This window comes from Pollicipes pollicipes, unplaced genomic scaffold (genome assembly GCF_011947565.3).
Source record: "Pollicipes pollicipes isolate AB1234 unplaced genomic scaffold, Ppol_2.1 Scaffold_5724;HRSCAF=6776_pilon_pilon_pilon, whole genome shotgun sequence".
Classification (NCBI taxonomy): domain Eukaryota; kingdom Metazoa; phylum Arthropoda; class Thecostraca; order Pollicipedomorpha; family Pollicipedidae; genus Pollicipes; species Pollicipes pollicipes.
This window is the reverse complement of record NW_023596746.1, coordinates 10682763-10694741: the sequence shown is the minus strand read 5'-3', so window position 1 is coordinate 10694741 and position 11979 is coordinate 10682763. Positions and strand designations below refer to the sequence as shown.

Sequence of the window (11979 nt, the reverse complement as noted above, 5' to 3'; positions counted from 1 at the left end):
CATTACTGGCGCGTTGCATAAACTGGTGTTGGTCACATTACTGGTGCGTTGCACAAACTGGTGTTGGTCATATTACTGGTGCGTTGCATAAACTGGTGTTGGTCACATTACTGGTGCGTTGCATAAACTGGTGTTGGTCACATTACTGTGCCGCATAAACTGGTGTTGGTCACATTACTGGTGTAAACTGGTGTTGGTCACATACTGGTGCGTCGCATAAACTGGTGTTTGGTCACACTTTCGGACGGCGCGTGCTGGTCGACGATTCGCACTGGATTCGCGCCTCCAACCTGCCTGGCTGCCGAGTTGTGGCGCAAAACGTGAAGAAGCGTTAGAAACGGGCAAATCACATTGACCGCCTCTATGCACTTGGCACGCAGCATGTACAATCGCCCGCGTCACAAGCCGCGACTCCCTGTTCAATCACCGGTTAAGCAGTGCCAGTCTCTAGGTCGATCTAACATCTGGTTACCGAATGTGCCACGGTTTCGAACTGCTGCTCGTCGGCTTTATCGTGGGTCACCTGCTAGGGCCGCGCGGCCAAAAACGTTCCTCACCAAATGAAGGCGCCCCCTGAGCCCCCTCCCCCCCCCATCTGACCTCCACTCCGCGTGTGTCGCCAGGTCAGCTGGCGGTCTGCAGCTCTCCTGCTCGTTGTGCTCCTGGGCGCCGCGAGCGAGCCGTCCCACGCGACCCAGTGGAGCGAGCCGGCGGCGCAGAGGGACTCGGCTAATGCCACCGTACCCGCCTCCGTCATACTGGGTAGGCAGCCAGGTGGCGGGGTGGCCGGACGCAACACACACCGGCGGTGATAATGGTCTTATGCTGCTGTGGTGCACGTCGCTGGTGCAGCATATGTCGCGGTGGCCGGACGCAACACACACTGGCGGTGATAATGGTCTCGTGCTGCCGTGGTGCACATTGCTGGTGTAGGATATATCACGGTGGCCGGACGCAGCACATATCGGTCGTGATAATGGCCTTGTGCTGCTGCGGTGCACATCGCTGGTGCAGCATATGTCACATCGGTCCGGTTACAATTGCACATCTACTGTCTAAGACCACGTAAATCCATGATCGTTGCTCTGAACAATTCCTGCAGCCAGATGCCTTGTTTTGGTTTGATGGATACGGGACACCATAACTTGATGTGTCATTCCAAGGCGAAACACACATTCGGTATAAAGCTCTGCACTTACCAGATACGCTTGCGAATGCGACCATCCTGCGATTAGGCAGGTGCAGAATGCGTCACTTGACACTCTCCCCTTCCCCCCCCCCCCCTCCCATTATGTGGTGCCGATGTCTCTCCCGCCCCAGCAATGACGGCCGTCTCACACTCCTTATGGCTGCTGACGGCTTGGCTGGTGCGTGGCATCCCGGCCTGCTGGAGTATTCCCATTGTTCTCAGCAAGAGTGACAGTCCCGCTGTCCCGAATTGCATTGACGGTACGGTTGTCCCCAGCTCGGCTGACAGTCCCGCTGTCCCTAGCTCGGCTGACAGTCCCGCTGTCCCTAGCGCTGCTGACAGTCCTGCCGTCCCCAGCTCCGCTGACAGTCCTGCGATCCCCAGCGCTGTTGTCGGCCGTCTCCAGCGCCCGGGGCGACACTGCCCACTCGGACGCCATCTACCGGCTGCGGGTGGTGGGCTCGGCGGGCTCGCCACTGGACCAGGTGCGAATCTCTCGCCGGGACCCCGGCGCGGTCACCGGGACTATCTCCAACCCCGAGACGAGCGCCGAGGGCGCGGCGACGACCGGGACCGGGACGGGGACCAAGGCCAGGACCGGGACCAAGGCCGGTGCCGCGAACGGGACAGAGAGCGCGAGTGTGACTGGCTCCGTCGTCGGGACCGGGACACGAACCAGGGCCGGAGCGGAGACTCCTGTAGCGCGGCATCGCTCTGCCGGCCGTCCCTCCGGCAGGGTGCGTCGCAAGAGGTACAGCGTCGGGCAGGTGGCGGCCGCGCAGCGGAAGACGGCCAGGAGACGGCCCGCGGGCGGTCGGACAGGGCAAGTCGAGACTAAGGAGGTGCCGCGGACGCCGGGGAGGGACCCAGAGGTGACGCTCAGCCGGGTCGCAGACCTGGCTAGTGACGAGCATAGCCGAACAGGGAGTAGAGAGAGCTTGAGGGTCACAGTCGCCGGCGCTGCTGAAACTGAGGCCGTTGTCAGGGGAGGTCCAGCATGGAGTTCGGGTATCAAGAGCGCCGGCGATGTTCCTGGCACATTCATCCGAAGGCCTCGGAATGTGGACATGGGGGTGGACAGGAGAACGACACATGACAATGTCCTGGCGCGGAGGAGTGCGGACATGCTCCATGAAGAATATGACAGGCGCTTGGAGGATAATCTAGTGGACTGGCACCAGCGAAAGCGTATGGACGCGTCCGTGGAAAGACGTGTGTTTAGCCCTTCTGGGCAGCGTACAAACAAGAAATGGGACCGGAAAAGGCACGCAAACCGGCTCAAGAAGACGCGTAAAACCTGGCTTTCGAAGAGGCGCTGGACACCGGACCGTCATATGGACTGGTCGAGAGATAGGCGCGCACAGACCTGAGGAAAGGCGGGAGAACCTGCCGGCTCAGACGCGCGATGACCGCTCGGGCGGCTCGACCCAAACCTGCCGGAGGACGACGGCGCGACCGTCGCGGCGGAGCGGGACGTCAAATACACGGCAGGAGAAACCCCCTCGAGCGTCCATCTACTTCGAGCCGGGGGAGGAGCACACGTACTACGAGCAGAGTCCGGCCGGTCCCACGGGACTGCGCGGAGGAGCGTCACCGTCCAGGGGCTCGGCGCGCAGCACCAGCCCGAGTACCGGGACGCCCCGCCGCACCTTCCGAGATACCCGCCCACGACCGAGCTGGCGCTGAGCGAGCACTATCAGCTGCCAACGCGCAGCCCTCCGGGCGTGGGCCACCGCCCCACCCAGCCATCGTCACCGATCACTACCAGCTCCGCCGCGTGACCCGGCGTGGGGCGGCTCCACCGGGTCCCATAGCATCGTCACAGATCACTACCAGCTGCCGCCACCCAGCTCAGCAGCGACGGGTACCGTACCGGCCATGAGAACACTATAGCAGATCACTACCAGCTGCCGCCACCCGGCTCAGCCAGCGACGGGTACCATACCGGCCATAAAAAACATGTAGCAGATTATTACCAGCTGCCGCCACCCGGCCCGCGGGCGGCCGGCACTACCACGGACGATGACAACATATAACAGATCACTACCAGCTGCCGCACAGGCCCTCCGCGCGGCCGGCACTACCCTGACGCGAGCACATCGTCAGGCCCACTACCAGCTGCCCGCCCCGCGACCCAGCCTGGCACGGACACAACCCGCCTCCTGAACCAACCCGGCACGAACAACTACCCGCCGCCTGAACCAGCTCGGCACGAACACTACGCACCGCCTGACCAGCCCGGCATGAATACCGCCCGAGCCCCAAGCCGACCCTCGGCGACCACTACCAGCTGCCGTTTCGCGGGAACCGTGCGCCCGGACACGTGCGGCCGGACACCAGCAGCACTACGGGAGCTCAGAGGCGCGGAGTACGCGAGTCGAGCCCGTGTCCGCACACCAGCCTGGGACCCGGACGGCGACTGTATCCGGGGTCTGGGCGGCACGACTACCCGAGACCACACCGTGCCCAAGACCGGCTTCAGCTGCAGCGGGCGGCCGGCCGGCTTCTAGCCTGACATGGAGACCGGCTGTCAGGTGAGGACTGGAAGAGCCTGTCGGGTGAGGACCGGAGAAGCTGTCGGGTGAGGACTGGGTTGGGTGTCAGGTGAGGACCAAAGAAGTGTTTGATGAAGACTAGCTGGGGTCAGGGGAGGAGGATAGGTCGGGAGTCCGGTGGGACCGGAAGAGGCTGTCGAGTGAGGACGGGTTGGTGTCAAGTGAGGACTGGGCCGGGAGTCAGGTAAAGACCTTAAGAGGCTGTGGATGAGGACCGGTAGAAGCTATCGGGTGAGGACTGGAAGAGGCTGGCGGATGAGGACTAGGTTGGGTGGTGCCAGGTGAGGACTGGGCCGAGAGTCGGTGAGGACCGGAAGAGGCTGTCGGAGAGGACTGGGCCGAGAGGGTGAGGACCGGAAGAGGCTGCGGATGAGGACTGGGCCGGGTGTCAGGTGGGACAGGAAGAGGCTGTCGGGTGAGGACCAGAAAAGGTGCGGACTGGGCCCGAGCGACTGGTACGGACCAGACAGACTAACCAGGAGGTGAGCATTGAGACTCACCGGCAGGTCAGTGCTGGTTGGTTGTCAAAGGATAACCGAGAGATAATTATGCATAAGCTGATAGGTGACAAACTGTACCACACACGGAATCCGCTACGGGACGGGCTCGGGGACAAGGCCTGTCAGCTTTTTATTTCCAGGATTAAATATTGGCTATATGAGTTGCATATGACACGACATATCAGAGACGTTGGATGAATTGGCATGGATAACATAACATAAAAAAACCAAGAATTTAGAAACTGAGGCATTTGGTAAGGGTGGTAATGCATGACGAGTAAAGCGATGTTTACATGAACGGAAACTTTTCCAACAACGGGGGACGGAATTCCAGCGCGTTTTCAATCGAACAATATGTCCAGAGATGGTGAGACGGGGAGCCGTCGGCGTCCCGGCCCAGGCTCAGCCATGGTCCGGCCCCGGCTCAACCTGTCCCGGCCCAGCTCAGCCCTGTCCCGGCCCCGGCTCAGCCATGGTCCGGCCCCGGCTCAACCTGTCCCGGCCCAGCTCAGCCCTGTCCCGGCCCCGGCTCAGCCATGGTCCGGTCCCGGCTCAACCTGTCCCGGCCCAGCTCAGCCCTGTCCCGGCCCCGGCTCAGCCATGGTCCGGCCCCGGCTCAACCTGTCCCGGCCCAGCTCAGCCCTGTCCCGGCCCGGCTCAGCCATGGTCCGGCCCCGGCTCAACCCTGTCCCTGTCCCGGCTCCGGCTCAACCACGGTCCGGCCCTGGCTCAACCATGGCTCAGCCCTGTCTCAGCCCTGCCCCGGCACCGGCTCAGCCCTGTTGAAGCCCTGGCTCTACCCTGTCTCGGCCTTGGTCCGGCCCTGCCCCGACCCTGGCTCAGCCCTGGCTCAGCCCTGTCCCAGCCCTGCCCCGGCTCCGGCTCAGCCCTGTCGAGGCCCTGGCTCAGCCCTACCCCGGCCCCGGCTCAGCCATGTCCCGGCTCCGGCCCGGCCCTGTCCCGGCCCTGGCTCAGCCCCGGTTCAACCCTGTCCCGTGCGTCGACAGGTGTGGCACTACTGCTCCGAATCACGCAGCCGGCAGTCGTTCCTCTGCAACGTGGGCACCGTGTTCAGCCAGCAGCACCTGGTGTGCGACTGGTGGCACAGTGTCGACTGTCCGCGCTCCGACGCCTTCCTCTACGTCAACGAGCGGCTGTACGGCCGCGAACCGGAGCGGTACGAGGCGCCGCCGCCGCGCCCGGTCCCGGCAGCGGTGGTGGCGGTCCGACCAAGCGGGCGCCGCCTCCCACGGCCGCCGAGCAGGGAGCGCCGGCCCCACGCCGCGGCGGCGCCTCCGCCGCTAGAGCGGCCCGTCCGCCGGCGGCGCGGTACGCCAGCGGCGCCAGCCCGCGGCCGGCGGCGACAGAGACGCCGCGGACCTACTCCGGAGACGGTCATCTGGTGCAGCCCGAGAGGCCGCCAGCGCCAGCGCCGACGCCGAGCACGCCGCGGCCGGACATCCGCCACCGCGGTACGCCCGAGCCGGCGCGGCGCCCCGCCGGCCGGGTCACAGCGGCGGAGGAGGCGGGACCAGAGCTCGGGTGGGGGTATCATCCGACGGGACACGCAACGGCGGGACAGTATCCCGGACGGAGCGACACACGCCAGCGCTTATACAGGCGGGGAGTATTACCGGCAGGGGTATCATCATAACGAGTACACTCCGGTGGGGCAGTATCCACCGCAGGGGCATCTGCCGCCCCCGAGAGCGCCTCAAGGGCACCGCCACCACCCGGCCGGGCCAAGTCGAGCCCGCACGAGCAGGGCGGGCTTCCCGGGGGGTACCATCCGCCGCAGCATGAAGTTCCTCTGGACTATTACCCTCCTCCGACAACTGCTCCACCCCTGCCGCACCGGCCGCCACAGCAGCGCTACCCCCCGTCGCCGCACGCCACACCCGACGTCTATCATCCTCCTGCGGACCTGTCAGGCTACGTCCACCACCCTCCACCGCACGCCACCGCCAGACCTTACCCGCATCCGACTATGCGCGACCAGGATACTATACCACCGAGGTCCATGGAATGCTGGCAAGCGGTGATCATCTACAAACAGTATCCTGGCGACTCCGCCCACGTACGAAAACTCAGGCTACCATCTTCCACATCCATACACGACACCGGCGGGGTATCACTATCAGCAAACGCGTACACCGCCAGCTAGTTACCACCATCGACATGCACCCACAACGCCAGCAAGTTATCACCATAGACATGTGCCCACAACACCAGCGAATTACCACTATCCGAAACCACCCACAACACCAGCGAGTTACCATCATCCGCATCCACCACACGACCCAGCCAACTATCACTACCAGCATACACCCAAAACCCCAACGAGCTACTACCACCCGCATCCACACCCAATACCATACAACTACCACTATCCTCTGCCTCACACCGAGCGACCGCGGTACCCCTCCAGCCCCGTCCCAACATTGTTCCGACACCCGCCTGCTCGCACCTACGCCGTACACGGTACGTCTGCCCCACGCAGACCTCCGTGACCTCCGAGGCGAGCCCAGTTGGGCAGCAGCGACGGCAACCCGCCCATGGAGGCGCCTCCGTCACTGCCACTGGCGACGCGGCCCCCCGGCGGGCAGGTGGAAGCGGCGGCCGAGGAGCAGAGACGGCGGCCGGGCAGGCGGAGACGGCGGCCGGGCAGGTGGAGACGGCGGCCGGGCAGGCAGAGACGGCCACCAGGCGAAAACGGCACCGCGCCTGACGCCGCCGCATGGGTGGGGCGCCGCCCGACTGGGTGTGGTGGGGCTGTCTGGGACCCGCGTCGCGTGTCCCGTTGCGGGTTTGTAGACTGGGCAGTCTATGTGCCGAGGCTGAGCTTGCCTGAGCTCCGTGTGAGCTCCGAGGCTGAGGAGTCTACCTGAGCTCCGTGTGAACTCCGAGGCGTGAAGAGTTTACCTGAGCTCCGTGTGAGCTCCGAGGCTGAGGAGTTTACCTGAGCTCCGTGTGAGCCGAGGCTGAGGAGTTTACCTGAGCTCCGTGTGAGCTCCGAGGCTGAGTTTACCTGAACTCCGTATGAGCTCCGAGGCTGGGGAGTTGAACTGAGCTCGGCGTGCACATCGAGGCTGGGGAGTTTACCTGAGCTCCGTGTGAGGCGTTTGTTATCTGCGCTACGGGCGGTGCGTTGCTTGGTTTATTCAGAGTATGGTAAGGGCGTGATGCTTGTTACCTGGGTGCAGAACAGACTGTTATGCGAGATGTCTGGGCCCAGTGTTAAATGTGTTGTTAGCTGCAAACATCGCACGCCAGTGTGACGTAGAGAACACGTGAGCGCGTGCGCGCGCGCGCGTGTATGTGTCTGTGTGTTTGTGTATGTTTCGGCCCGACGTCACTTTGTTAATACACTGACCACTGCCAGCCGTCCACTGTCGGCCCAGTCTCGAGTGCACGCCCGAAAGCTCCCGCCGACCAATAAGCAGACATCGCATGGCTTTATTGGACGATCTACTATGTGACATGGAGAGGACAGCCAAGAACTCGAGGAGAATGCACCAGCTGCGGCCGTGCCATCCCGTCTAGGCGGATGGCGGTGTGACAGCGAGGGAGCAAGGCGGCGCCGCGGCCGGCCGCCCGCTCACAGGTACCCCGTGGCCGAGCTGACCGGCGAGCCGGGCGCCTCGTCCGAGGTCGACTCGGCCGGGCCGCCGGCCGGCGCCGGCTCGCTCGCGCTCGTCGAGTCGACCAGGCCGTCCTGGCTGGAGGTGACCTCCGTCTCGTCATCGGCGCGCCGCTGGCAGGCGTCGCCGCTGGAGTCGGCCGGCTCGGGGGCGTCACCTGGCGGCGCAGGCGGCGTGCCCCGTCACGAGTGAGCTGTGTCAGCGCGCCCCGTCAGTGAGCTGTGTCGGCGTGCCCCGTCAGCGGGCTGCGTCGGCGCACCCCGTCAGTGAGCTGACGGCGCGCCCGTCAGTGAGCTGTGTCGGCGCGCCCCGCCAGTAAGCGTGTCGGCGCGCCCCGTCAGTGAAGCTGTGTCGGCGCCCCCGCCCCGGCACAGCGCACGGCCACGGCAACTGGCCGCACGCAACACTCGTCACTCAGACAGATCTGCGCCGGGCTGCGGGGGTACACTAGCACGCGCATATCAAGACAGGAATGGCTACAGACACAGCCTATACGCGTCTATGGTGCAGAAAGAACGAAGGCGGTCGGCGGTACACCGAGCACTACCGGAGGGTGGACGGTACGCACACTACCGGAGAGGTGGACGGTACACTGAGCGCTACCACAGGGGCGTGCGGTACACTGAGCACTACGGGGGGGGGGGGGGCGGGAGCAGGGGGACGGTACACTCACCACTGCCGGACGGTGCAGGGGGGTCGGTGGCACGCGCCTGCAGCGCTCGACAGAGCCGCTCCAGGGTCTCGATGCGCCGCCGCTGGGCCAGCAGCTGGCTGTCGTCGGCCTGTTTCTGCTCGGCCATCTGGAGGAGGGAGCGGTTGCTGCCCTCCCAGCGCTGCCGCCACGTACTCGTCTCCTTCTCCAGCCGGCGGATGTTCTTCTGCATCTGAGGTGGGCCGGTGACCGACCGCGGTCAGAGCGCGGAAAGTAATGGGGCACACAGAAGGGCAGACAAAGTGGAAAGGAGGGACCGGGAGAACGGAGATCTTCTTTTACCGTTTGTCCGCCTGTATGAAGAGTAAGTTATGATAGGGTGAATGATAAAAACAGGGAAAATAAAGAAAATAATGGGTGAAAACCAGTACAAAATACTAGGTCATCCTTACCACGAACACAAATTAACTATAAAGCTATGAAGTAAAATATATAAGTGTACGCCTAACATAAAATAACCGAAGAAAATTACCAAATACATGCTGAAACGTTCAAACGCTTTACCACACACAGCCTATGAACAGGCAATATCCCACCCAAATTTCCTTGCAAGACAATGGTGGGATTAATCGGAGACATTAGGTTTATTTGAGTGCGTGAAAAAACATTTGCACTCTTGCCAGTTCACATGCAGCAACATGACACAACACCACAACGTTGATAAAACCACAGCTTAAGTCCAGCTTAAAGAAATAATTGCAGTTATGTCGCTGATATGATTGCGCACTCAAGGGAAAAAACCGTGAAGTAAGTGATTCATTAGTTGAAGCTTGTCGTTATAGCCACACGATACGCTAAACCACAGTAATCACAGCACGCTGTCACCAGCTAGGGCCCGCCCGGTGGAGGGCCGACGTCCCCCACCGGCGCGGAGAGTCGTCCCTACCGAGCCACCGAGCCGCGCAGCACGAGCGTGTGGTCGCCGGCGGCGGAGGCCACCGGCTGGCCTCAGGGGGACCGGGCCGGGCCGCTCCGGACATCAGGCTGGCCGCGACAGGCACACGCTGGTACTGAGACACGGCGATTATATACACGGGCTGACACCGAGGTGCTCGGAGAAGACCAGGACAGTCAAGCATTGACACCGAGTCAGAGCCGCGACGACACCGAGTTACTCGGAGATCAGGACAAGCCGCACACTGACACCGGGGCAGACCCGGACTGACCACCAGGCCAGACCCGCGTTGACACCGGGTTAGACTGGGCCTGAACATCACGCCAGACCCGCGCTGACAACCGATCCAGTTCCGCAACTGACACCGGACCAGACCGGTGGACTGACTCCGGAACGATCACAGGGCCTGACGCTAGGACGATCAAGCAGTCGACTAGTGACAGCTGACAGCTCGAACACACTCCACTGCGTCCTACGTCTGCGAAGGCCTCATTCACCGAGCAACCGGGGAGAGTGGACAGTACAGAGGCCAGCGGGACACAGGAACGGTCGCACGCTCACACTGGCCTAGCAGGGTCGGCGGCACCGACCTAACAATGCGGCGTCGGGGCAGCCGGCGCCGGCGCTGGACTACCCGACAGTGACACGCCAACAGAGGGGCACCGGGAGCACCGCACGGAACACCGCGGTACCAGGAGCGGTGTGAACTGGCACTGCGGCGCCGGAACACGCTCACGTCAACACCGGAGCACCGCAACAGCTCAGTGGCGTGACCCTCATGACGAGCGGACGAGAATGAAAGCGAGGGCCAGCGCCAGACGGCAGGCCCTCAGTTCTTACGTCCACTTCTCCCTCTCCAGAATACGGCATGTCGTTTAATGAACGGGAAAGGATCAGCGGGCAAAAGTGGGCATTGTTCTCGCAGCATAGAAATATGACAGCTTTCTGTCCGCGAGCCGTAGATGAATACCCTTTGCGAGCCATCATTATTTGTCGTGTGGTGCATTAATATTACTCGCGTGACTGGATGCCAATATGCCAATAACACTGGGGAATAATGTTCTTGAGATGCATGCCGTCATCGCGCTTATGAAAGGGATGTCTTTATACAAGATGTGCATGCAAACTGTATAAACTGAACGAAAGGACAACTGACTATTAAGACAACAATATACGACCACAACATGCATAACCACATAACCTATCACGAAAAAGCTGACATAGGTAAACTGGCCTACGTAGGAAATCAAGCAAACCACATAACAACTATACAGCGGCAACTGCTGGGTGGCACGCATCTCGTAACACTGTCCGCACCTTTTCCATTTCGGACTTGAACGTGCCGAACACCTTGTTGGACTTGGCGAGGGCGCCCTGGAAGTCCTCGTACTTCTCCGTGTAGGTGCTCAGCTGCTCGCGTAACGCCACCTCCGACACCTGCAGGTCTGTGCAGCGCTTCTGGTAGGTGGACATCTCCTGCCGGCACCGAGGGTGTCCGCTCAGCGGTGCGGGGTGGGGCGCCGGAGACCCGCCGGACGTGGCCCGGCGCCGCTCCGGCCTCGCTGCCGCGCTCTCATCAGTGACATTCACACAGACCGGACGAGGCACGGGGCTTCCTGTCTCTCGATCGCGTTAGGCCATCCAGATGATGCTGAGCGAGATCGCTGAGGAGATTCCCGCCGGCATGACGGGTGAGCACACCCGGGTGACACGCGCCCGGGTGACACGCACCCGGGTGATGGTGATCGGGTGCAGGTGACAACGAGCGGGTGTAAGCAACCGGGTGACGCACCAGTGCTTGTAACTCTGGTGTGACAGGGCACACGCGGTATCGACGCAAGGATAACTATACCACGACTGTCATATTTAAGCAGTGTACAAGAACTACCTGAAGGAGTTTTTGTTTTTCTAAGAGGAAGGCCTGCTTCTCTTGGTTCATCTCGAGCTGTATCTTGGCCAGGCGTGCCTCAGCCAACTGGGACTCGAGCTCCTTCTGCTTCATCATCTTCTCAACCAGCTTGAACACAGTGACAGACCACCCTTGGTTAACAGGCAGTGCGTAAAGCACAATCAACGCGAGCATTAGGACACAAACGACAAAAATAGAACGCATGTAGCTAAAACATAGAACACCGAAGTCTTATGACCGGTGGCACTAGGTGGATCAGACGCCGAAAAGTTACCACCAGGCCACCTAGCACCAAACCTGCCTCAGCGGACTCACCGAGTTATTCTGTTCGTACTGCTCGCACAGGCTCTTGAGCTTCTTGGACATCTCGATGTTCTCCTCCGTGAGCCGGGTGTTCTTCTGGTTGTTCTCGTTCATGGTGCCGGTGATGTCGCTGAGCGTGGTCTGGAACTTGGCGGACACCTCGCGCCGCTTTTCCTCCTCCTCGCGGATCTTCGCCACGCTCTCCTCCTGCCGCAGCGCGGGCGGCTCGCTCACCGGACGGCAGGGGGGGGGGGGGGGCGCCGCACTGTCCGGGG

The 11979-nt window shown here is 62.2% G+C and overlaps 1 protein-coding gene across 1 annotated transcript; it reads right to left on the bottom strand.

Annotated features, from left to right (window-relative positions):
- Positions 1 to 7787: 7787 nt before the first annotated feature.
- LOC119102511 (alpha-taxilin) lies at positions 7788 to 11911 on the bottom strand (the record flags this gene model as incomplete). Its single annotated transcript, XM_037225890.1, is given in 5 exon segments — positions 7788 to 8042; positions 8559 to 8769; positions 10810 to 10968; positions 11381 to 11509; positions 11717 to 11911. Coding segments are annotated over 5 exon segments (894 nt in total), but the record flags the coding sequence as incomplete, so codon positions are not given.
- Between the last annotated feature and the right edge of the window lie 68 nt (positions 11912 to 11979).